At 41.6% G+C, this 27,038-nt stretch overlaps 1 protein-coding gene across 1 annotated transcript in view; it reads right to left on the bottom strand.

Moving 5' to 3' along the window:
• The window catches only part of CASKIN2 (CASK interacting protein 2), a 109,106-nt gene extending 83,898 nt beyond the window's left edge, over positions 1 to 25,208 (bottom strand). Inside the window, exons 1-2 of the mRNA XM_070937568.1 lie at positions 24,722 to 25,208; positions 7,879 to 8,403 (exon numbers count right to left, since the gene is read on the bottom strand). Of these exons, the coding sequence (XP_070793669.1) occupies positions 7,879 to 7,972 (94 nt within the window). The 5' untranslated portion in view covers positions 7,973 to 8,403; positions 24,722 to 25,208. The remainder of the gene's footprint in view (positions 1 to 7,878; positions 8,404 to 24,721) is intronic.
• Positions 25,209 to 27,038: the final 1,830 nt, after the last annotated feature.

Raw genomic sequence — 27,038 nt, 5'->3', positions numbered from 1 at the left:
GTTCATAAGTAGAGGACTCTATACTGAAAGCTCCATGCTAAGAGGGATAAAGGGTGGTTTCAAAGAGGCTCAACACTTAGTTACCAGGAAGAGATAGAAGAGGTGCATAAGTCAAAGCTGATATTACTGTTATACTATTACCCAATTCCAGCAGGATAATTTGCCACCGCTCTTTACTGTATTTATTTTTCATTTATTATTGGATTGCTCCAGTGACCTAGTCAGAAAATTGCTCCTTGCCACCTTCTCTAGCTCCTTCCCTAACTCCCAAATCATTTTGTCTTTTTATGCCTTATGTTTATAGGCAACAACTGAAAATCATCCTATCAAAAGAAAGACTTTCGAAATTAAGTGAAAAATCCAGATTTCCCAAAAATAAATCCTCATACAGACAAGTGAAAAGTTCTTCAGAAGAGTTAAAAAAATTACCTCAAAAGAAACAAAGTACATGAATTAAGCTTCCCTAATGATCTTCATATATCAGTGTTGTTTGTTTGTATGATTAATGACTGAGAAGATCTACTCTTTTTCTACAGTTATTAAAATCTATTGCACAATACAGGATACGAATCTTGAAACAAGGTATATTGAACAACAGGCCAGTGAAAACATCAGGTAGAATAATTTAATTTCAGTTGCTTCCTTGCATTGGAAAGACTACAATGCATATAAAACAGGGGTGGTATTCACTTACCTTTGCTACCAGTTTGCAAATGTGAGTGCACACACACGTGCTATGCTCACGCACATCTCCTCCATGCATGCGCAGATCCTTCTGTGCATGCGCAGAGGGTCAATAACGGGACATGATGACATCTGGGTGGATGGGTGGAGCTTCCCACCACCGGCACTACCAGATTGTGTAATCCGGATAGAACCGGTTGAATTTCACCACTGATATAAATCCCTTCTATATTACCAAAAGAAGTGGAGTAGAAGTTGCGACAGACAAAAGGATTCACCCAAAAGTCTTACTTCTTACCACATATTTAATTAGATATTTGAGAATTCTGGAATGTAAAACAATTCATGTTACCAACAGTATCTCCTGACCCCTTTCTACAGTACATAGCAATCTAAAGAGACCCACAGAGTAAACTTCCTTTACAATTGGAGAACACTGCTTTGATCTCTCTGGATTCATATTCTGATTGCCAATGAACACAGAAGGGTTTGTGTAAGTATTGAAATAAGAAAACCTAACAAATAACAAGAGACTATACAATACATCCAGCAGACTTCTGAGGCTTGCAATTGTTATCAGAATCCAAAATGAAATCCAGAAAAATTAAGTTTAGATATTGAACATGCCTTTTGGACACATGTGAAGACCTAATTCTCTTGAGAAGTCTATAACCCTGAGAAAAATGGAAGGAAACAGAAGAAAAGTCTACTCAGCCACAAGATGGATAGCCCTAACTATAGCAGTGGTGAATGCACCATCTGAAGGGCCAGACTGGGGACAAATCTTCACGGAGAAAATCTATCAATGGTTTGCTGAGAATCAACATTGAGTTAATGGCACATAATCAATCAATTCAGCAGGAATAGCCTTAGCTAATAGTTCAAAGAAATGTTATATACTTTTCAGTATTTAAATAGTTAAGATGATTCAAATGTTCACCTGAAAATGTAATATATCAATGCAACATGCTACTATTTTACAACGAATTGAATATATCAGGAAACAATATAGCAACTGCAGCCCCAAATTCTAATTTCTTTGAATATTATCTCCTGTTTGGTACTTTCTGCTTTAGTTCTCTGTGAGCTAACGAAGGCTATCTCGAAGATATTCTAAATGCATATCTAACTACATAAAGTATTGGTATGTCAATCCATACTGGCAAGCATTGGTTCTTATGAAAAATATTCCAGTGATCAGGGTTCAGCTGTAGCTCTCTACTCAGAATACAATGTGTGGCAAGCTCAAGTTTGCCTTTGGGAATGTATGAAATAGATTTAAAGTGGCTTATGAATCTGGTCTGCTTAAACTAGTCAAGCTTAAACAAATGTGAAGGTAGCACCACTTGTTCAAAAGAAAGAGAGAATAATGAATGTGTCTATAGTCTGAACCATGAGTTAGCATAAGGCTCATTTGCAATTATATCCTCTTACTGTTTCTAGTCTGGAAATAGATAGTCAGCTTCCACCATACAACCATTTAAAAATAGTGCAGCCAGCTATGTGTTTGATTCAGTATCCTGCCGGAACGTTCGGATGTCACTTTTGTCTTTGAACTTCAAAATTCCACCATCAGTCACAGTAGAAAAATAGAATAGCAATAATAAAAACAAATGATATAGTGACTTCATTAACAATTTTAGCTGTGCACTTGCAGAGACCAAGAAATAGGACATACTCTGTTACAGAAGATCTCCTAGGTCCATAATGGAGAACCTATGGCACGCGTGCCAAAGGTGGCACACGGAGCCATATCGGTGGGCACGTGAGCATTGCCCTAGCTCAGCTCCGGCACGCATGCGCACACCAGCCAACTGATTTTCAGGCCTTCTGGGCCCACCGGAAGTTGGAAAACAGGCTGTTTCCAGCCTCTGGAGGGCCTCTGGGGGAGGGAAGGCCCGTTTTTCGCTCTCCCCAGGCTCCAGGGGCTTTCTAGGTCCCACCGGAAATCAGCAAACAGACTGTTTCCAGCCTCCAGAGGGCCTCTGGGGGGGGGAGGCTGTTTTCGCCCTCCCTAGGCTCCAAGAAAGCCTCTGGAGCCTGGGGAGGGTAGAAAATGAGCCTACCGGGACCCCCGTGCCATCGCGTGCCAAAAGCAGGGGGAGCTTGGTGGGGTTGCGTGGGCATGCACAGGGGAATGGGGCACATTGAATTATGGGTGTGGGCACGCACCTGCGTGACCCCCCCCACACTCCCCCCACTTTTGGCATGCGACGGCAAAAAGGTTAGCCATCCCTGTCCTAGGTGGTTGCCCAACAGGCTTTTTAAATATAAACTAGCTACTTCTTTCTTGACAGTTGAAGAACTAAAAGTACTAAATGTGACAGAATCTTTTCAGATACACAAGACTAGGCACCAGTGACTATCAAACTGTTGGCTAAGCAAACATTTCAACTTTCACCAGCATTTTCAGAGGTGTACAATCTCAACAATGAAATTGCAAAATTAACACAATTTCCAGACAGCATCACTGTGACTCTCAAAATGAGGAGAAATTCCCAGTCTTTCCACAAATGTCTGAGCAAACATTTGACCATGTCTTCTTTAAGAGTTATAGGATGATGGGTTTTGCTAGGACTGATGATGGGAAGGAGAGAAAGACAGGTCAAGTGCGGTAACATTCTCAGAGAAGAAATGAAAACTGTAATGTGTTTTAGAAAGACCCCAGTTCCTATGAGGCAGCTGAACTAGGCTCTCCTTTTCCTTGCAGAACGACTCCTAGGCATTGTCCTTTTCAAGGGATAATAGCCACTAACCCCCTTCCCGCCCCCAGGAATGTCAGCCTGAGCTTGGATTTTCCCCTTTCTCCTTTGGGGCTACGGTGCCCGCCCCAACCCAGCCAACTGGCTCTTTGTTAACAAGCGCGTCCAGCCGAGAAAGTGATTGATCATCAGGGAGAAAGGCCAATGCTTTGACGGGTCGTTTAACAATTTCAATTAAACCGCTCAGCATTCAAACACAAAAAAAGAAGAAATGTTTGAAGAAAAAAAAGAAAAGAAGACTTTTCTAGAGCTATTGTGAGCAAAGCTCCTATGGCAACTTAGCAGGGTCAAAAAGGCCTTCCTTAGAAAAGGTACAAGGTTTGCAAAATGTATTATTTATTTGTTTATTTATTTATTAAATTTATGTGATGCCCATCTTGTCCAGAGATGACCATTTTCCCTTTCTAGTTGAATTATCAAGAGCTGGGGTAGCACATTGCTCTTCTGCTCCATGCACAGCTAGATATCACTTTTGCCCCTCTTCAATAAAACATTGCCTACAAGCCCCACAATCAGTAATAGGCATTGTGACCCATTTGTAGACCTATATCTTTCAAGCCATGCACGGCTTAAGAAGATGCCCGCTGAATATTAAACTACATGTTCTCAAATTCCTGTCGCTGGGATTGGCACTTGATTCTTGATTATGTGCAGTGACTTTTTTTAGATACATGAGATCCCTGAGGGCTGATCAGAAAGACACAATTCTGAATCCACTGAGACAGGGGAAGGGCTCTGGCAAGGATTTTGTTTTTTTTTTAAAAAGGTCAGCATCTCATCCTGTCTTATAGAAAGAGGCTGCTGCTGCTGGCTGTCTCCATGGCCAACTACATTCACAAGGCACGCAGCTCGTTTGAGGTGCCTAAACTGGAGATATTGATGGGTGAGAAAGGCCCTTCATCACTTGACAGCCCACGCAGCAACTGTTCAACCAGGTCATCCCTGAATGGGAGCCTGAGAAGGTAATGCTCAAAGTAAAAGCAAAGGGAGTGGCAAACCCCTGTAAATCAGAAAAGAGGTGCAGGAATTCCCCTTGGAATTGAGATGAGAAGGGTAGTCTCATTCGGGCTGGGGAGGAGTTGGTCCTAAGGAGAGCAGAGAAAATGGGAGGGGAGTAACTATTGGATATGAATATCCCTCTTCTTGGATACGAATTTCCCTCTTCTTTCCAAGGCCAAAAGGTTGAGCTGCCAACCAAGTAGGCTTACCAAGGAATGGCTTTCCTTCTACAGGGCACTTTCTTGAGATGCTCGGGTGGCCATTACAATCCTCCCACCTCCAAAACCTTGCTGTAAATTTGTGAAATTTGCACTCATGCCATCAATTGAGAATAATCAAGCTCCCTACCAAATTAGTTCTTTAAAAATGAGATTTCATTGTATATATCAGGGGCCAGCCATTTGCAACTCAAAAGGCCCTTGGCCTAGTTTCATATGTCCTCAGCCTAATTTGAAGAGCCCTTTGCAAACAAACAATTTAGCTCTCAAAACAGGCTTGCTCTTTCTCAATACCCAAATTGTAAAAAAAGATGCCTCAGAGAAAGAAAATGCAGGCCACGTTCAAGTTTGATTGTGATCCTTCTCACCACTAGCGAGTATTGCAGCTCCCACCATATTAATCTTGTTCATATTAATGCAGTTCTTAGCAGAAAAAAAGACTGCCTAACCTAGCTATCAGCAATTAGATATGGGGGATTGAAGGTATAATCCAAATTTATTAGCGTCTATCCCAGGAGAGATGAAGTGTCTCAATATGTAGGACATGCGTCAGCAAGCTTTTCCTTTGAAGGCACTGGTTTTTCTGCTATAATTCTTTCTATGTAGAACTAGTATTTTTCCCTATACACATTATTCTTTTTCTCCAGAAGAACTGATATAGCTCCCAGGATCCACTTTCACCCAGCGATTCATTAAATGGTTGGTACCTGTACAGTAAACATTAATAACTTTGCTGGTTGGGAATCCTAGGAGTTTTAGTTCCCATACTAGGTAAGGATGGCGTTTGTGAAGCTGCAAGGTAAAATACATATAGTCCTCAATTTAGGATTGTTTGTTTAGTGATGGTTTGAAATTACAACAGCACTGAACAAACGGACTTATAACCCCTACCTGAAATTCCATCCACTGTGGTCATATGAACAATATTTGGGTCCAATCACTCTTACAACCGACCACACAGAAGCTGAAGCAACCACTGCCTATCTTCCTCTGCTTCGTGGCCCACTGAATCCTGACAGGCCTTGGATCTGGGGAGACGACCCCAATGAATTGTGACCCAAAATGGGGCCTGCTTCTAGGATGGCACTATTATACAGAGAGGTTGAGGGGCAGATCGGAGATCATGTTTGGGAAGGAGAGCCAGCCAATCAGCCCCTCGGCCTACCTACAGAGTACTGAGGCTGCGTACCACCTTCCTGGAAGCGGGTGCCCTTTCAGAGTGAATTTATTGTGGCCGCTCCCAAAATGGCATTCAGTTCCAGGACGGTGCCCAATGGCCTCTGTGTAGGAAGGTTGTGTGGCAATGTAGCTGCTTCCCCAAAGAAGACCTAAGGAAAATGTCAATGGACCACCATCATGATGGTGGTAAGACTCAATGGGTTGGAAAACAGGCCTGAGGCCTGAGAGAGACCGAGCAGGATAGGAAAGCAAGCTTAAGATCTGCAGGGATCGAGTGGGGTGGAAGGTGGAGCACATGATGCCTTAGGACAGTGCTGGCTGGTGAATTCGGGGAGTTGAAGTCCACACCTCTTCCAAGTTGCCATGGTTCAGAAACACTGCCTCAGGAGGTAGGAGAAGCCCGAGTCAAGCCACATGTAAGTTGGGACAAGGCCTGCCTCATGCCCGAGGCATCCCATGCTCTGCTTAATTATCATAATGGGAAGAGATGGTTTGGGATTATTAAGCAGGGTGATCGTACAAATGCCTTGCTTAATGGCCATCATGACTTGCAACCTGGGCAGCTTAAGAGCCTTTTTTACCGTTCTCTACCTGCAACTTGTAATTTTCCCTTACGGTTATATGCAAAGACTACCTGTACTGGGATAAATCCATCACTCACACTTTATTTACTTCTATCCTCATCCAAACAGGTGTCAGAGATGTTTCTTGAAGTTCGCTTTTCTGGGCAGATCATTTTAAAATCTTATGCAAATCTCTTAAATCTGAGGCAGAAAATCCTCTATTTGTAAAGCCTGGAGCTTGGGCACCTGCTGATATCCTTTCCCCAATATTTTAAGTATGTTTTAACACAAAAGCTTTATTTTTTTTCCTTAATCTTCTTTCCATCTGAAGTTTCTCAATGTTGAACAGATGGCCAAAACATACACTGCCAAGTAACTTATTTTGATTAAAAGCAAAAGTTAAAATTAGTTTTCTTTTCATATATTTGCATATTTCATATATGCAAATAAAACGATGCAGTTATTATTCAAGATGAATCCCAAATCCCAGCACCCACACTGTCCCTGTCTATCAAATCCATATTGGGAAGATAGTTAACAATAACACCATGAGCTCTTTGCTACTATTCATGAAAGACAAACTGGAAGTCTCTAATAAAGGTAATATCCACCAATTTAAGAGGAAGAAAACAAAAAAATACATGTTGGATATGTAAGAGCATAGTTGAAATACAAACATGATATACTTTATAACAGTGACAAGGAATGTGGTCAAATCACTTCAGTGCTTACTATCCCTCCATTCAGTTACTATGTGATGATGGGCATCTTAAGTGTCTTTCTTATGGTTCTCTACTTTTAAATCAGGCATGGACTGGACAATCTTTCCAATAGAGGAAGCTTCCAGGGAAGATAGTCCTCAAAAAGAAGATTGCCTTCTTAGGTAGAACTTGTATCTCGCTGCTATTTCCAATATTGTTAACAATTCTGATTGCTAAGAAGAAATATTTTATAAATTAAGACTTACCCAAGAGTCATATCTTACTAATTGGTCTCTATACACTCTGTATCAGTGATGGCTAACCTTTTTGCCATTGCGTGCTAAGAGTGGGGGAGTCGCACGCGGGCCCACACCCATAATTCTATGTGACCCGCCCCCGCACATGCGCGTGTGACCCCCCCGCTCCTGCCATGTGATGGCCCAGTGGGCCCGGTAGGCCCATTTTTCTCTCTGCCCAGGCTCTAGAGCCTTTCTAGGAGCCTGGGGAGGGCGTAAATGGCCTTCCCCACCCCCCTGGAGGTGGGAAACAGCTTGTTTGCCGACTTCTGGTGGGCCCAGAAGGCCCGAAAATCAGATGAGCTCATGTGCCTACCGATATGGCTACACGTGCCACCTGTGGCACACATGCCATAGGTTCACCATCATGGCTCTATAACCAGAGCCAGTTTGCCAAAAGTCACAGAACTGTAACTAATTTACTATTGAGCCAAGTGAAAGCAAAGTATCATGTTGGGGTGTAAGGAGATACTCACTACTTTTGGACACCTTGATCTTTGCTACCAATTTCTGCACACCAGGTACATCCTCATTTTTCACAGCCTGGATCAGTTCCTGTTCTCGCCCCATGATGAACAAGGGCACTGCTCCCAATTTATGAAGCCATCCAGATGCTCCGTGTGCGAGATAACTACTCAAGAGAAAGTCCCAAAAAACAGTGGGAGCAAAAAGCCCAAGAAACAAAAATATTTTCAGAACTCTCACAGCACATTAAAAAAAAAGTCTAGTAATGGTGATAAATACTATTGGGCATTAAATAATTTGGTGCTTAATGACTGGATCTCAATTGTGGGAAGATATTGGGAAGGAAAAATGAATAGGTCGAAGCAACAGAAACAGTGTTATATTTAGCAGTTCTTGCTAAATAAGTGCATTCTCTCCAAATCTCCAGTTCTTCCTAGGCAGGTAGAGGTTCATCTCGAGTGGTAGGAATCCGCTGTTTCCCCAAATCAGTAGATGTAGAGCCTCTGCAGCCAATTCCTGAGTTGTTTCTCAGATACCTATGAAAACAAAAGGCAGAATGAGTTTTTTCAAAGACTTTCAAACCACTGGAATAAAGGTAGTTCTCGACTTATAACCACAATTAGGACCATAACTTCCATTCCTAATTAAGGTAGTTAAGTGAGTTGCACCCAATTTTATGATATTTTTTACTATGGTTGTTAAGAGAATGGCTACTGTTAAGTGAATCATGAAGTCCTTAAGAGAATCCAGCTTCCTTATTGATTTTGCTTATCAGAAGTTGGCTAGGAAGATCACAAACTGGTGGTCACATGACCCCAGAAAACTCCAACTGTCCTAAATGCATGCCAAGTGCCTGAATTTTGATCATGTGACCTCGAGGATGCAGTGATCATACGTGTGCGGATTGGTCATATGTCACTTTTTCCAGTGCTGCTGTAACTTTGAACAGTTGCTAAAGAAATGTTTGCAGGTCAAGGACTACCTGTATTGTGCTAATATAAATCCTGGATTATAGGTAATTTGCTCTTTTCAGTTCAAGCACAATTCAATACTAGATAGACTATATGCTCCATGAAATGAATGTTTCACTAGATATACAACAGATGAAGGGGAGAAAGAAAGAAGTAGCAGTTGGGCTGAGAAATCTGATTTCCCAACTACTATAACTCTCACTTAATCTTTATGTGCTTTTCAAAATGTTTACCATTAAACTCTTCAGATCTAAAGGCTTTCTCTGTTAACATAAGCCAAAATCAAGGGTCTCAAAATTCTGCAGAATTATCTGTAATATTATTAAGTGTGTCATTAATGATATATTTGCAACTGTATGCATTATTAGATCATAAGTAAACAGATTTCATGGCCTACGGAATCTTTTAAAACAAAACAAAGCAAATATTCATCAATTGAACTCTCATGTATTTGTACAATGGTTCAATAGTGAGAGGTCTGCTCAGAAATGATAGAAGAGTTAAGTTCTATCTTTGCTTACACACTCAGTTGGCAGAATTCGCTCCGTTTTAGGTTCTTCACACAACAATCCAATCTTGATGTTTTTTCTACTTCCAAATTTAAAGCAAAGAGACAAATGAACTTGTCCACATTGTTAAGATGAGAGAAATGGGTGAAAACAGAAAGCCAAACAATCAGAATCATTGCATTTGAACTTATTTGCAAACGGAAGACAAAATGTCGTTCCTATCGCTGTTTTACAGCATCAGTAACTGGATATAGTACTGAATAATATAATACTGTATCTGCCTCTCACAATATTATGTGTGTCTATGCACCTTTTAATAAAAAAAACAAGCACAACACTCTGAGTTCAGCTTAAACTTGCTTCTGAACAAAGCTAGGCTTTACTAAAAGATGCTGTAAAGAAATTGTGAGCAGTATCTGTAATATGCAAACAAGAGAATTGAAATGGCCTTAGCATGTTGTTCTCATGTCTGGTTATTCAATATTCAGTGCTATTTCTCACTCATGCCCAATGCCTTACTATATCACAAACTTTGAGATATAGGAAATCTGGGAAAAAAGAAGGTTGCCTTGGGCGCGACATTAAAAGCTGTGAATGAAACATTTATAGGCCAGATCAGCCTTTCCAAATATGGACGTTACCAGTTTAAACTACCCTGTTTCCCCCAAAATAAGACATCCTCTGATAATAAGCCCAATCGGGCTTTTGAGCACATGGCAATAAGTCCAAACGCTTATTTCAGGGTTCAAAAAAAATATAAGACAGGGTCTTATTTTCAGGGAAACACGGTAGTAATTCTATACAGTATGACCCCTCCCCATATAGCCAATAGTAAGGGATGTTTAGAATTGTTGTTTAAAACAGAGCTCCCCAACCTTTCTGCCTTTGTGGACCGGATTGGGGGGGGCAGGAAGAGGGGATGGGTCCACAGGAATGGCGGGCATGTATACACAGCTCCATTTGCATGAGCAGCGGGCAAGCCTGGAGTGTGCATGCATGCGCTCACCCATTGGTTGTGCATGTGGGGATGCGCGTGGCCCAGTTCTGAATGACTCAAGGCCTGGTAGTGGACCGAGGCCCGGGCCTGGGTACCCCGATTTAAAACATCAGAAAAATCCTAACTTTGAGAAAACTACCTAGAAAATGTGAAACTTAAAACACCGCAAATAATATTTAGCCAATAGCTATTGTAACAAAAATAAAGGGGTGCCAGGTAAGTTTTAGGTATATTTTTCTAGGTCTAAAATACACCTAAAAGAACCTTTTAGCCAGTGAATTTGAATGAGTTCTCTTACAGCAGATGATTTATTCCTTCTTCCATACATAGAAACTCTTCATTCCTTAAAATAAGGAAAGGCTTTAACTGAGTTTTGAACTTTGCTTGGTGATATTCATATACAGATAAAATCAATGTAGATGTCATCATACAAATAAAATAGAAATCAGCTAACTGTATTTATCCAGGTACTTAAGAGAATTACCATTAGAGTTGTCTTAATTCGTTTAGGTCATTCTTCTTGTAATCAGAACAAAGTTCTTATGAGGAATTGATCACCTTTGTCACTTGGATTTCCTAAAGCAGGAAAGGTCACACCAATCCATTTCTACCCTGTCCTCTATAAGGATTATGGATCTGCTCTCTGAAATACTAAACAAACGCTACTGAATTAATCTGCCTTTAACTCTCCAGTGTGCATTTGTTTGAATCTACTGCCTAACAATAAGACGCAATGAGACATGTGCAGATCAGTACATTGGTGAAACAAAACAACCACTTCACAAACGCATGGCACAACATAGGAGAGCAAACCCATCATGACAAGATTCAGCAGTCCATCTGTATTTGAAAGACAGAGGCCACTCTTTCAAAGACACATTTGGATAGAGAGGACCATTGGTTTGAAAGAGGGTAAAAGAGGCCATGTATGTTAACATTGAGCAGCCCTCTCTCAACAGAGGGGGAGAGATAGGACATCACCTATTTCCTGTCTACAACACAGTCCTTTCAGCAGTTCCAAGAAGATTCCACCCCCATTTGCACTCTGATACAGGTGACTCTGACGGCACAGATAAACCCCCAAGTGGCCTCTAGAGCTCAGGGAGAGTGCTAAAGACCATATGACTGCAAAGAAATATGATCCTTTCAAACCCCCTCCCCCCATCCTGTCGGAACTAATCCTTCCATCATCCGCCATCCTGCCAGAACTGATGAAGCTTCTTAGATGAGAAGCAAAACATCTTCTTCTTCTTCCTCAAGGGAAAAAACAGTCCTGTTGCCTTTTGAAAAAGTACCTTTGAGACATGATAAACGACCAGCCACTCTTTTTTTGACCATCTTCTCTTGTGTTTGGGGGGGGGGTAGATTTCCCCATTCCATTATTAATATGTGTATATTGATCAAATGATCTAATTTGTCTAAACCATAACCTAGAAGGATTGTGTAACTGTGCAGCAAAAAGAGACACATGTTATTGAAACAAAAATCAAAACCCAGATGTGTACGTTTGCCAATCTTGCATTTCTCTGGTATTGTCTGAAGTTTTGAACTGTAACTGTCACTGTCCTACTCACAAAGGCAATTGCTGTGATGGCTGGAGATGATGAGACCGGTTGACTATTGATGGAGGATCCTAACTTGGGAAAGGTTGTCATTGTTTATAGTTATGTCTCTTTTCAAACAAGATGATTTCGGAAGGACAACCAGCAACCATTCCTCATTTTTTGACCTCATGCCATCTTCTCCAAGGTTACTCAAAGGCCTATCCTATGTGGCATAAATAAAAAAGTATTTTAGTTCAGCTTGACCCAATCAGATAGGAGCCTGGGGAGGAAATATTGCAGGGCCAAATGTGCGTTTACATTGAAAAGAAAGTCTGCCAGCACATTAAAAAAAAAGCTGCAGCACTAGTAAGTAACCTTCCTTTTTTTACCCCTTCCTCTGTTAATAGACATAATAAGGTCATAGTAAGTAGGAGTCTGTTGGACATGAGCTGAAGTAGAAGTGAGGGTAAGGCATGGATTCTCTTACTCAGACAGTACTACCCCAACAGCATTCTTGTTGTTGTGCATATATATATTATACTTTCAAATAAGGTATCCAGACAGTGTTAATATTCTGTTTATAAATTTATAAAATGCAGGGATTGCTTGCTGTGGTACACCAAACACATATAGCAACGGAGAATTACACAACAGATTGACAATCCGGTCTGTCCTTTCAGTATCCCAACTGGGACTTTTTTTCTAGGCAAGACTTTTTTTTAAACTACCAAGACATAGCTGAGAAATCATTATTTTTCTCTTCCAGGCAGAAGAAAACAGAAGCTCCCTTAATCCACGGGAAAGCTCTTACAAAGACTCCACTCAAAAGCATCCCCAGTGGCTGTGGTTTCTTCAGTTTGTGTAAGATGACTATGAAAATATGTTTATTGCTTGGCACAGTTGTCACCAATAATGGACCTCCTTTCTTTTTCTGTCTCAAAGGGAGCTGAGTGTTAAGGGCTTGTGGCACATAAAGCGACAAATAATAATAGGAATAATTAGGAAAGCTCTGAAGCAAACAATTTTTAAGTCAGAGGAGTTGAACATTTAACACACCAGCATCTTCCGCCATTGAATATTTCAAATCAAGCAATGGTCTGGACTAAATATAGTAGGTGGGGAAAAAAAACTTTTTAAACAGACTGCTGGACTTGGGCCAAGGGGTGCTTATGTCCTTATGTTCAAAATGGATAACATATAGGAGAGATATAAAGTCTGCTCATGCTTTTCACTACCCTCCTCCACCCGCCTCTTTACAAGGGAAAGTAACTTTAAGAGACTACAACTGGAATGAAGAACCTTTGGGAGAAACTATTATTTAGCTTTCAGGGAGTATTAAGCCATCAAATGATAAAATACAATAAATAAAAACCGACTTATAAACAAATGCCTAAATGGAACCTTGGTGTTCAGAGAAATCTCTCTCTAAATAACGGACACCAAAAGCAAACTATGCAGGGTGGGGGAAGGGATGCTGAATCCCTAGAAGCATCTGACTTGCTCTTGTTAGAAACAGTAAAGGTATAGACTTCTTTGAATCAACTAAATTCCTAGTGAACACATGTGGTTTTCATGGCAACAGTATGTAAATGTTTGCCATTGCCTCCTTCTTCAGGTTTTTTTTTTCTACTTCTCAGCATTGTCAAGAATCTTGGGTCTCCCACCCAGGAACTAACTAGGTTCCCCCCCCCCGACACACACACACACACACACACACACACACACACACACACACACACACACACACAGAGCTTTCTGAGCTCAGCAAAGTTGGCTAAGTGCTGCCCTTTGCTGTGTCTGAATGTTGCACTAAGTGGAGCTTGCATTTGGTCCCAGGGTACTTCTTAACTGATGCTCAGTTAACTTATAATTAGGATCTAGATGATGCAGACGTTAAGCAGGAATAGATGTTTGTGTATGAAACATTTTAGCACACTTGCTATTAATAAAACGGCAAATCGCATAGGGCCACAGTTCAAGCACTTTGCACTCTAGCTTCTCTCCATCATTTAACAAACTTGTTAGAAATAGATAGGACTCAGAACTCATTCCTACAACAGAAATCTCAATGTAATAGATCTATCTTATTAATTCTGAAGGGAAGTATTAATATCTATTACACTGGGATTTCAAATATATGTATGTGTATACGCATATTGTCCCCGGGTTAAGAACATTCAACTGAACAACAATCCCTAGATACGGATGGGCTGCCTATTACTAAAAATGGTAGACAGCATTCTCTTTCCTTGAGCCGACAAAGCGCTGAAGCTGTGCAATGCTTTCAGGAACTGCTGAAGCCGCACTTTTTTAATATACAGTCTGTTCTCAGAGGTTTCCTAGAAGCATTGCATGGAGAATGCTGTCCGCCATTTTTAATAATAGGCACTCCATTTGTAAGTACAAGTTCCAACACAAATATAAATTTGGATTACAGAGAGAGTTAGAAATGGGACTCATCCTTAACCCGGGGACTGTATGTATATGTATACAGTATGTACATACAGAGCCGGTGTGATGTAATGTTTGGTTCAGGTGCTAGATTAGGAAGGGGCAGCCTAGAGTCTAGTCCTCCCTGAGGCACAAAAGCTTCTGGGTGACCTTGAGCTAGTTATTCCCTCTCAATCCTAATCAGTGTCAGGCTCTGCTGGCTGATAAACAAAACCTCTTGTCGCTTCATGCATTGTAGCTTTTCTGTAAGAAACTAAGCAAGCACACTGCAAAATCAAGCAGACCGTGCAAGACAAATATAAGAAAAGCAACAACATATAAAAACACACCCATACCTACTATGTCTCTATAACTAGGATGTAATCATTCCTTAGCCTGGCACAGGCAAAAAGAGTTTCAAAGTGGCCAAGGAAGAGGACTATCAGCAGCAAGATGCTCAGAAAATGAAAATCCCACAAGATTTGCCAAATTAATCCCTTACTATGAAGCATAGTTTGGTCTATAAAAAGTTAAACAAGGAAAAACCTGACACCTGTTTGTAAATTTCACCGCCTTCTTTTGTTTTCAGGAACTTAAGGAATTTACTATAGTACCTGGGAGAGTAAAGAAAGCAATCTGCATATTTAAAAATACTCACTACACAATTGTTATGCACCTCCTGCGGTTGAACACTCACACTGAAAACAGGTTCTATAAATATGTTTTTTGTCCACCTGTCCCAAGATAAGATCTTAGGTATTACTTGCCAGGCACCTTTGATATAGAGTGAATAGTCCTCATAATAATTTATTGTATGTGTTTCAACTTTGAACAGGACAAAGTTTTCAGCAGACTTTTTCTAACTTCCCTCAGTTTATCCCTTCCCCGTACTCATTATTTGAGTCAGCCAGAGTTGTTGAGAGCTTGCAGAATATAAATTGTTGTTGTTGTTGTCCAGTTTGCTAACTCATTAGCTTGGTTCAGAAAACATGCTAACTCTAAACCCAGTTTAATAAAACATAATTGCTGTTTTCTCTGAATAGGCTATACTCAAGCAAATAAAACTGAGTAATGGTATAAAGTGAATGGCATGGTTCACTCTTGAGACTAATAACTTTATGCCCACAATAGGCTGGAGGGCACCTAGGTCCTTTGTCTCAAATGAGGTGGTTTGTACTGCATATACATACGCCTCTGTTCATGTTCATGCTTGCAGGTCAAGAGGAAATCAGCTGGCTTTGAAGCAAAGCAGGCAAATAGGCTGACTGGCTGGACATAGCAGTGGTGGGCAAGGGAAGGACTACCAAAGATTCTGCTTCTTGAGCTAGTAGGTGCTCCAAAAGCACTGAAAGGGTCAAAGAACTCAAACTGTGTAGGGAGATCCAGAACTAGGAAAAAAGGGAAAGACCCAGAAGGGAGGATGCCAATGACATAGACCAGACCAAATTGCAATGGTGAAAAGAATTTAGCTGGTAGATTGGCCAACACAGGAGTATTCGGGAGGAAAATCAGCAGACCTAGTAAATTCAGCTGGCAGATCAGTCAATGGAAGATGGGAACGGGCTAGGAGACTTGGCTGGTAGACTGGCCAGCACAAAAATGTGGGCTGGTGGCTCAATTGGGAGTACCTTTTAGCAGACTGGAGATATCCAGGTTTTCAGGCTGAGAAAACACCTAGAAAAGCATTGGGAAGTTTGGCCAGCAGGATCAACAGCGGGAGCATATGTCAGTAGCAATGAGAGATATTGCCAGGGCAGCAAAGAGCGAAAGCCTGATCCAGGTGAATGGGGCCCCTTCCTCCCTCACCAAAAAGAGAGAGACAGAGGAAGACCTCATCTGGGTGATCCTTTCACTGCAATTAGGGCAGCCAATTTTCTTCAGGCCTAGTCAGGGAGAGAAAAAAATTGGTTGGGACATCACCAGATCCACCGAGATAGCTTCAACTCCAACACAGCCTAAACCTAGCCAGAACAATAGGATAAATTATTAATTGGGAACAACAGAGAAGCTCACTCAGGGGGCTACTTTAAGCCCTGCCAGAGGTAATAGTAGAAGAGCAGCCCAGACCACCACCAGTGGCAAACCAATCTGGCCCATCAGCTAAGCAGCTCAAATCCAGACTGTGTACTAAAGAAGCTCAGCAGCAATGAAACATCCCATCTAGAGCAGAGCAAAGCCACCTGCCTTGCCAATGACCACTAAGTTTGAGTAGAAACTAGAAGTCACTCCACTGCAGAACCAAGCCAACACCAGCCTATAGAGTGATGGCTGAGGATTGGGAAGTGGGAACAATGAAGATGAAAATCTCGTAGTCAAAGCACAGCCTGGTAGTGGCAGATACCACCTACAAGGAAGGAAACAAGGCTAATAAGGACAACAAAGAAGGGTAAAAAAAAAATCCTTGTTATAGGTTTAAAATGGCAGGTTGATCTAGTCCAGCAGCAATTGCTCAGTGAAGCCACCTACAAGAGGAAGCATAGGAACAGAGAGAGGTGGGAAAATCTACTTTCCCACACTCAATTGTTTTGGAAACAACCAAGGTCAAACCCAGCCGGCTACAGATTAGCAGTGGTTGGTCTGAGAATTGAACAAGAGGTAAGAGCTCTAATAATCTCAGGAAAGGTAAACCTGAAGGTAATTGACAAATAAGAATGTGAAAGGGAAACAACCTTTTGCAGTCAATTTTGCTTAAATAATAGGCACCCCTTAGGTATTTAAAGGGAAAAAAGCTTTACTGTATATGTGACTGTTACAATAGAAAGCAACCCAGGAGTTGGTCTGTGTGCTGCCTGTGTGTGCACCATTCCCCAGCCCCAAGACCCTGTCATACTCCCTGCCCCCCCGCCCCCCACTTGGTCTAGTGTATTGTGCAAATTCAGTCATTGAACACATCTAAAAATGCGAAGAAAAAACACTGCTTCCTAATAATTGGCAGGGTGGGATACAAACGTGAGCCACTGCTTGTTCACTCATGAACAAGTCCACTCGCTTTTCAACCTTGCTGCTTTTCATTGGAGGGAGCCACTGGGTGACGAGCCTTTTCACCAACAGATTCAGAACTTCAAAAACGTTATTCTGCCTTTGCCCTTTCTTTTAATTCCCCAAAAGCTTCTTGCAAGTAAAGCATCAGTAAGGACTTTAAAATATTCTGAGAATGCTCAGTCCAAGTGTACTTATACTGTGAATTTTATGTTTCATTTATGTTTTTTCAGGGGAACACTTTTTCACATGGGAACCTGGTAGTGTTTTAAGCAATAAAAAGCCAGATTCTCATCACTTTCGAGTTTTAGCTTGTTTCTCTCAGCTTTTTTGGAATAAACATTTGAAGCAAGGACATGATAGTGCTCTTGAAATCCATTTCCCACCCCAAAGCATTAACAGCATGGGAAGAGAGTAATACTGAAGCATAAGGAAGCACAGAAGCTAGGTTTCTAGTAGAAAACTTAACAGCTATTGTAGGAGTGCAGGACCCACTAAAACATTCTTGACTATTAATGCATTGGCTAAATTTTATCTGCATCTGTTTTGAAAATTTTCTAAATGACTCTTGCAGCTGGCAGCAAGATAGCCAGCGTCTAAGCATCACATAAGCAGAATGTGAATAATGCTAACCCAAGCATTTTGTTAAGCATAAAACTTAGCAGGGACACTTAGATTTTGACTAGCAAACAGATTTAAAACATTTTGTAGTATAAGCTTCTAAAGATGTATCTGAGTATACAGTATTAGTTTTGCGTTATTTCAGATTTGTTGTGTGCCTGCTCATGTTTCTCTATCAGTGCCTGATGTTTTAAATCTGTACTAACCATCTGTTATATTCTTCCAATTAAAAAAAAAAGTCAAGAAAAGGAAAAAGGGAAAAACAAAAGCAAGAAGATATACTTATGATTTTAACCCAGATTTCTGATTGAAACTTTCCAACAAGTTGCTGACTGAGGCTCCTGTGTATTAACCTGCTTCTTTGCCCCTTCACAAGAACATCTCCTTTTCTCTGGGAGTGTCTATGGAGATTCTCAGTCATCCAGGTCATGGTTGTCCCAAAGGTGCTTTTTTCAGAAGGCAACTGGATTTTGCTTTTCCTTGAAGACAGAATTCAGAACTGAACAAACTTCTTGGATGAGAAGCAAAACATCTTCAAGGAAAAACAAAGTCCAGTTGCCTTTTGAAAAAGCAACTTTTTGGACTGTCCTCTGGGAGGAACAAACCGACAAGCATAGACTTTATGTGAAGTGGGTAAAGGCCCTGCAATAATTCAACAAGACAAATATTTTCTAGTATTTGAAGATTAATATGCTCCTCTTTCCATTACCTCACACTTCCTCCAAAGTTCTAATGAGCTGATGAGTTCTTTACAATCTTTCTTCTGAACTTGGCTCCCTTATAAGATAGATAAATCAAAGACAGACATCTTGTCTCATCTGCCAATACTGAAGTGATAAAACAATATCTTTACAATTTGCCCTAAGAGATTCTTCACATCTGAAACCAAAGAAAGAAAAAAGAAAAAAAGAAAACCCCCAGACCCTTGGACCAGCATATGGGTGTCCAGAGGAGAATTCCCATAATCCACAACTGTCAATGTCATTGGAATCCAACATATTTGAAAAGTAGCAAGTTGGGGAAAGAAGAACAGAGTTTATTGACATGGCATTTGATCCTTCAGATACAATAGGATAATCTGAATGTTTCAGTGGGAACATTCTTCTTGCCTGTCGGGGATCAGGGCTCTCCCACACCAAGATTTATAATGTCATCATTGCAAAGAGATTGAATTTTGTGGGGATCCAGAAGATATCCTTTCGTAACACCCTTATGTTTACCCACCACTGCTTCATTATTATTTTTTACGCCCATCCATTAAGAAGTTTAGATGGATTACCCACACAGTATATTTTGCATATATACTGGGCCGGATACATGCAATGAATGTTTGTGTTGCTGCAGAAAGTCTCCCACTTCGGGGTCATTTTGTGTGGGTTGGAGAGAGGCAGAAATTCCGACTCAGGGTCTGCTTCAGCCTCCTGGTACGGGGCTTTGGACGAAGGCCAGAGGGAAGCCCACTGGTATTGAAGAGCCAGAGGGCCTCATTCCAGTGGGACTCCATAATGGCCTGGAACTGGCTAACCATCTCAACCCGCTGAGCCTGTAGGGGCCTGTACCTGGCCTTGCATTCCTCCAGGTCTTCCCTCTGATTGGAAAGCCTATGTTTGTAGTCCTCAGTGAGGTGGTTCTGCTGAACCTCCTTCTTGCTCAGATCCAATTTGAACTGAGCCAGCGATTTTGCCAACTCTTTTTCATGGTGGCTGCTTAGCTCCAACAACTGCTTCCTGTTGGGGCCCTAAGGGTTTGGGCAGGCAGGCGAGGAGTGGCTGGGAGGGGAGGGGCAAGTAGAGGCCGGCGAGGCACCCCTCAACATGAGTGACATCGAGTTGGCCATGCCCACTCAGTCACATGACCACCTAGCCAAGCCCACCCAGCCGGTCATTAGGCAGATCATATTAGTGGTCCACGGGATTTAAAATTATGAATTTAGTGGTCCCTGAGGTCCGAAAGGTTGGTGACCCCTGTTTAAGATGACAAAGGAGTTCCCTAGGTGCAAGACCATCTTGAGTCATAATGCAATGCAGCAATTGCCCAGCAGTCCACTCCTACCATCATAAGGCACATTCCCAAATTAATGTGGTGACTTCCCTGTGTGTATAGTTAGTTAATAGAGAAAGGTACATTGAGCTACGAAAATGATGTGAGGAACAGAAAACAAAAATTACAAATGAATTTTTAAGATGTTACAACAAACTTTCCCTACCACAAAAACTCCACACACAATGAGGTGAACTTGTGTTATCTTTACTGTTGGAAATCAGACTAACAATGTACAGATTGGAAAATTTCTGCCTGGAGTTAACTAGGCTATTTATAAAAATCAGCTTCGGGTTTAATTGATTTCAAGAGATAGAGCAAGACCCCTTTCGTGTGAGAAAAATATGACCGTATCTCATAAGAATGTGTTGCTGGCTTACACATTGGATATTTTAGTGTTCCTTTTTGAAATCTTAAGCACTCCAAAGACCACATGCATCATTTACTGACCCTGAAGACAAAATCACTCGATGCTTTAGTATATGAGCTAGATCCTTTATCTGGTGTTGCTATTGCCCATCTCCCCAGCAACCACTTGGCTATGATCAGGATGACAAATGAATTGCTCATCCAGGTGAAACAAGATCTGGCTCTCTATTGGAAGGTACTTTATCATCCGCATGGCTATCTTTCCAATTTAGTACAGGTTGCCTGAAAATCTCACATAAAGTACATTCACATAAAGTGAGACATGAAACCAATGGAAAAAAGGGGGTTGCAGGACATGATGTCCATTTTTGTAACCCAAATACCTTGACATGTGCCCATACATTTTTTAGAGCCTCTAAATTATCGAAACATGTTTTCTTCCTTGTCTCGTATTCTATGTACAGTGAGGATTGGATTTCTAATGTGGTGATTATCATAGCACAGGACTATGAGTTTTGTTAGCATTCTACATTTTATTTCATACAGTAGATTCATCCAGGTTAAAAGCTCCTCTTGAGCCTGAGGATTCTTCACCTGCTATGGCATGACATAGTAAGTCCAACTTCTAAGATTAGAGAGATCATATTCATTTTTAGTAAGTGGGTTGGACAAGACGCTGAGGTCCATTTTGACTCCACAGTAACAGCCATGGCTGTTATAGGTATGGAAGTAAGTGGGAGACAGGACACATAACTAAAACTATTACATATTTAATGGTTTTGTAGATCAATATTATTGATCTATAAACCTAGTATAATAATTACTTGTAAATCTAGTAAATAAATAAACACAATGGTAAAGAGGAAAAAGAAAGCAAATTCTTGGAGAAAAGCAATCAATTGCATGCAGTAATTATTTGAGGAAAACCTATACAATGGTCTATGAATGAAGGAGGCTTAAAATGGGTAAATTATAAAAGATCCAGGATCAGGATCAAAATTCTCAGAAACTGAAGCTTGGGAGATCTAACTCACAGAGCTCTCTGAAGCTATAATGTACTTGCATAGACCCAAAGTGCTTTGTGGACAAAAGTGACCAAGTTAAATCACTACTAACGCCAACTGAAAATAACGGATTGTTAACAGATCATGAGCCAGAATTCCACCCAGAATTACCTTTAGCAGGCTCAGTAAAATGAAAGTTCCTATGACCGCCAAAACTAAAGTGCTGTTAAGCAACACCAGCTGCCTGCAATTACTGCAAGTTCAAATCTCACCAGGCTCAAGGTTGACTCAGCCTTCCATCCTTTTGAGGTAGGTAAAATGAGGACCCGGTTTGTGGGGGCAATAAGCTGACTTTGTATAAAAAAAGAACACCGCTTGGGGGGGCCGAAAGCCCTACTAAGCAGGTATATACAAAAGTATGAAGGCTATTGCTTAACGCATTGTAAGCCACCCTGAGTCTCTGGAGAAGGGCGGCATATAAATCAAACCAATAAATAAATAAATAAATAAACTATAAACCCTTCATATCAGTATTAACAACCAGCAAGTGGTCTATGGGGTGCATGTAAATGTAAGCAGGATCAAGATGACCTTGAAAACTATAAAACCTTAAGGCAGGGGTGGGCAACTGTGGCCCTTTTACAACCTGTGGACTTCAACTCCCAGAATTCCTGAGCCAGTTTGGCTGTCTCAGGAATTCTGGGAGTTGAAGTCCACAAGTTGTAAAAGGGCCACAGTTGCCCACCCCCGCCTTAAGCATTTGCGAATTTCCATAGAGTATAGATTTTAGATAAGCTGTGGACAAGGTGACTGGGCTGACCTAGCTTGAAGTATCATTAATGGAGAATCTTGGAACTGGTTGGCTTGACAAAATGTTGTTTGAGAATAGCTAGCTACTGGCTGTAAACGAGTCATATTTATATTTATCTCCTATAGCAGCTGTGACTGCAGACCATTAATACTAAGTGGATTAGGTCTTTCGGAATCTTATTTAAAAACACAATATCAACATACACACTTTGGATTGGATTCAGACTGGGGTTACCCTTGTTGCCATACAGATAGACAAATATTTTACAGCAACCTACCATCTTATTCATTTGCTTTTTAAAAAATCAACTTAGAACATGTAAAAACCATAATATACAAGAAATATTACAGCTCTGTTCAAAGAATGTGTCTAGAATGATCCCGTTGAGCATAATAGATCACTCTTGTTCTTTCGTTATTGAGACACAATTATTATGGTTTACTAATCAGGACCTCTAGCTATATATAACCTATGGTTGGTACCTTGCTTGTTAAAAAAAAATGCATATTCTGAGTTTTGTCTCTTTCCCTTCTCCAACCTATTTTAATTACCATAATTAGACCTATGAGGAAGCTCAGATACTTTGGGATGTCCTGTGAACGGAAGGGGGATCGGAGAACATTGTCATGCTTGGCAGGGTTGAAGGAAGTAGAGGAAGAGGAAGGATAATGGATAAAATGGATTTACAGGAACAATGTGATTACAAGGATGTCCTTGGACAAACTACAATTTGTAACTAATGACAGTTCAAGATGGCAAGTATTTGCCTATGCAATCACCAGGATTGAAAATCTACCTTACGGAGCCCATCTCACTCATCAGAACTATCTGATGTGATCTGAAAAAGTTATTCCCCAGAGATAACTTTTTTTCTCCAGAGACTATGAACAGGATCATATTTGCTCAACTTCCACAACCATAAGCCATAATTACCCTTCAAATAAAGCATTTAGGTTATAAGTTATAAATAAACTGGACTCCAAAAAGCTGATTGTGCACCTTCTTAGAATAAAAGTAATTAGAGTTACTGCTCAAAAACCAGAATCGGCTTTGGTAATCAGTCCTCCTATAAGTAACATAACAGCAAAAAGTTGCAGAATATGCATGAAGAGAATACATTCCTCTGGTAAACAAGTCAGGCCAGCCTGTTCTACCCATTTCCAGGTTCATAGGCGGCAACTGATGAACTCTGGCACATTTCATTCTAGAAATCAAGCAAGAGTTGCTAATAGACCCCAAAGGGATTTACCATTGGCAGAGTGCTTTTTTGGCTGAGCACTTTCTCCTCAACCGATTATTCAATTTTCTGTAAATTTTAGATCTGAAATAATCTCAGTACCCCTTGTTCGCATCCCTGGCCTCTTACAATCAAAGTACAATAAAATAATTGCTTTTGTTATAGTTTTTGCACGAAACCTACTACTCAGTCTGAGATCCCCTGTATTAAAGCAATCTTATGAACTTTGCTGTTGTACATAAAGATCAACAAATGAACAAGAACGGTGCTCCTTTACCAGTCAGTGTTCTCACCAGGAGAAAGAGAGTTAAACTTGGCACATGCTTTGGCACCTTTTTCAGGCTACTTTTTCAGTAGCCTGGTTCATTGCCACCCCATCAGAACGTGTAAAACACACCCATCTTGCTTAAGAAATCTAATATACCAAATTCAGAACTCTACCTGCTGAACTCAAGTATCTGAAAATTTCCTTTCTCAAAAGTAGTGTAAAAGTTGGTTGGGGGTGAGGGACCAGGATTCAATTAAGTGAGCAGTAGATTAAAGATGTTAAACAACAATTATTAAAAATACAACCCTGGAGGGGGAAAACAAGGGGCAAACATTATCTCCACTGGAAAACAAAGCCTAGAGCAAAGGACTTGGAGAACTTTTTGTATCACAACAGTGGTGTCATTTTTCAGCCATGCTACAACGCCAGAGTTCGGAGAAAAAGAGGTGAGGCTTTGGAGGTAGACTATAGTTCTTTTTTCCGTTTTTTTTTTCACCAACCCAAAAACACCCTCCAGGAATATTGCTGGGCAACCCTGACTGACCCCAGCCAACATGATCAATAACGGGCTGGGGATAATGGGAGTGGTGGTAATTCAGCGCACCTAGATGGGTCAAAGGAGGCTGCTAAAAAAAAAAGCGGACGGGGTTATCCGGGAGGCAGCAGAGGGAAAAAACAAACCTGAGAATTATTCGGGATAAAAAAGCTTTATAAACCAGCGCACATTATATAGCGCATCAGAGCGCGGTATTATATAGCCTGGCGGATATATAATCATTTGAAAAGTTCGTCTGAAAACATCCAAGCCAGCAGCCATCAGACCAAACGCTTTGAAATACCCAGAATCGAAGGACGGAGCCCGGTTTAAGGAAAGAGCAAAAACCGGAGAGTTTTTAAATCCAGAGTCGGCTGCACCGAAGTGCCCAAATAAGGCGAATAAAGGGGCGCCGAGGGCGGGGATGGGAAGAGAAACAAATCTCGGTCGACAACATTGGAGCCGATTTCTCCCCTTCTTTCCCTCCACAGCCTCCACATTAACTCCAGCCTTTTTGGCTTTTCTTTCCCACAACTCACCGCATCGGGGGCTCGACGCGTTCCCAGGCGCGCACACACAAAGTTGCGAGCGTTCCTGTCACCGGGCTGGGGGCTTTTTTTTCTCCCCCGCTCCTCCGGGCGAGGAGAAAGGGCTGCTGCCCCTCGCCTTCCAAGACACCGGTTGGGACGCCAACCAGGGCTTCCTTCTCCCGTTTGCTCTTGTCCCAGACCTGCCGAGCGCCGAAGGCTAGTTATACCCGGGAGCGAGCTGAAGGCGGGCGCGGAGGAAGGAAGGAAGGAAGGGAAGCGAGAGGGTTTGGAAGTCCGCGGGCAAAAGTCTACGGAACCCGAGAACTTAAGCGGAGGAAAGGCTGGCGCAGCGCCTCCCGCGCCCCCCGCGCCCGCTTTCTCATTCTCCGGCTTCCTCAGGGCAGCGTCGCCCCCCGCGGAAGGTGACTCCGTCCGGTCAGCTTGCGAGGCGCCTGGGAACTCTGCCCAAGAGTTCGCCTCCGCCTCTGCCGCCTTTTTCTTTTCTTTTCTTTTCTTTTTTTTTCCCCTCCCTCCCTCGTTCCCCCTCCCTCCTTTCCCTCGCCTGGGATCGCTCAGCAGGAAATCCCTCCCAGCCTCCCGTTCTCCCCTCCTGATTGGAAAAACGAAAGCGGGGACGGCCGGGCGAGCTGGGCAGGGCTTTGCGGAGCTCCCGCTGCCTCTTGCACCGGGGGAGGGAGGGAGTGGGGGGGGGAGTAAAGGGATTCAGGAGGTAAACATAGAGGAGGGGGAGGAGGAGGAGGAGGAGGGCGGAGTGGTTGGGCGGGCGATCGGAGGCGTGTCGTGTCACCAGAGACCTTGGCCCGGTGCGAAACGTGTGCGCACAGGTAAGGGAGGCTGTGTGTCTGGAGCGGGGAAGCCGAGCCGCCTTCGCCGCTGGTTCTCCTCCTCCTCCTCCTCCTCCTCTTCCAAGAGATCCCCCCTCCAGGGCTCAGGAAAGTCTCAAGTGGCTGTTTTGTGAGATGGGCTTCGCAAAAGAAGGGGCCAATCTGTTTCCAAAGTTTGTCTTTAAAAAAAAAAAAAAAATCTCCGAGGCACTCATGGAGGCTAGAAATGTTTGTCCTCTTTGGTCCTTAAAATCATTCCCAACCTCCCATTTTGTTTTAATGTTGGGTTTAAACTTCTACGTGTCTGTGTGGTGCTTATTTTCATAGGTGTACGCTTCTTTGTACTAAAAACATGAAGAATCTGCAGGGGTATTTTTTTTCTTCTTCTTCTTCTCTTTTTCTTCTGGGCACTTGTGTCTTCTTTTTATGTAGCATATGAGAGCATATGCACCAAAGACAAATTTCTTGCGTGTCCAATCACACTTGGCCAATAAAGAATTGTATTGTATTGTATCTCCAGTTCTTAAGCATCGTGTACAGGTGTTCAGATATTTTTGAGATGGGCCTCTTTTGTTGGCGGTGGAGAATGCTTCACTCGCCACCATATTTCTAGCTACGACATCACGAAGTATCTGCCTCCTGTTTCATTGTGATTTATGCCAGTACCTTCTGGCTTTGTTTGCATAACATCTTTTCCCCCCATGATTAATTGAACAATAATTTACTCTACTCATTCATTTGATTCATACAATTCCACACGCTACTCCATGAACTGTTCATACAGGCTGGGTTCAGACACAGTAGACGAGTTTGTAATTGGTTGGTTTGGATCCTATTGTCTACATATTTCAGCTTGGGTTAAGGTGGTATAGAAAAGACAACCTTAATCAATTATCCTGCCACCTACTCTGGTTCCCTTCTCTTTTTCAACAGTTGTTCTCGCAGAGAAATTTACAGGTCTACATTTAGATCTTAGTTTTTCAGTGCCTGCAAGGCAAATCTGATACAAGCAACAGGATGAGGTAGGAGAGTAGTTATTACAGTCTTAGTGAACATACCATATGCAGATAGACTTCCTTTGGTTATGAAGCGTGTGAAACATCTTTATTAAAAGGCAGATTTTTACTGTAAATAGAAAGTTATTTTATACTTTTTCAGTTTCCTTTCTTCTTTATATTGTATAAATCTGCAATTTATTGCACTGTATTACATTTTTAGATTCTAAATTAAATCAGAAATTGAATTTGTATCCTTCTAGAATTCTTTTCAGAAGATGGGCATGATGATCTAAAATAAACACATAAAAACCCCATGAGGTTGTCTAATCAGTAATTTTAAAGAAGAAAAACTTTCGTCATTTTAAGGAAAATCCTGTTTCTGATCTTATCCTGCATGTAGAGTCAGCTCTAAGTGTTAAGTTTATATCCTATATTTTCCCCAGCACTTTGGGGCAATTTACATGGAAATTTTCTTTGATTTTA

Source organism: Pituophis catenifer, unplaced genomic scaffold, assembly GCF_029215685.1.
Source record: "Pituophis catenifer annectens isolate HBS135680 unplaced genomic scaffold, rPitCat1.0.hap2 SCAF_2, whole genome shotgun sequence".
Taxonomy (NCBI): domain Eukaryota; kingdom Metazoa; phylum Chordata; class Lepidosauria; order Squamata; family Colubridae; genus Pituophis; species Pituophis catenifer.
The sequence above is the reverse complement of the archived record's forward strand: the minus strand, read 5'-3'. Positions and strand labels throughout refer to the sequence as shown.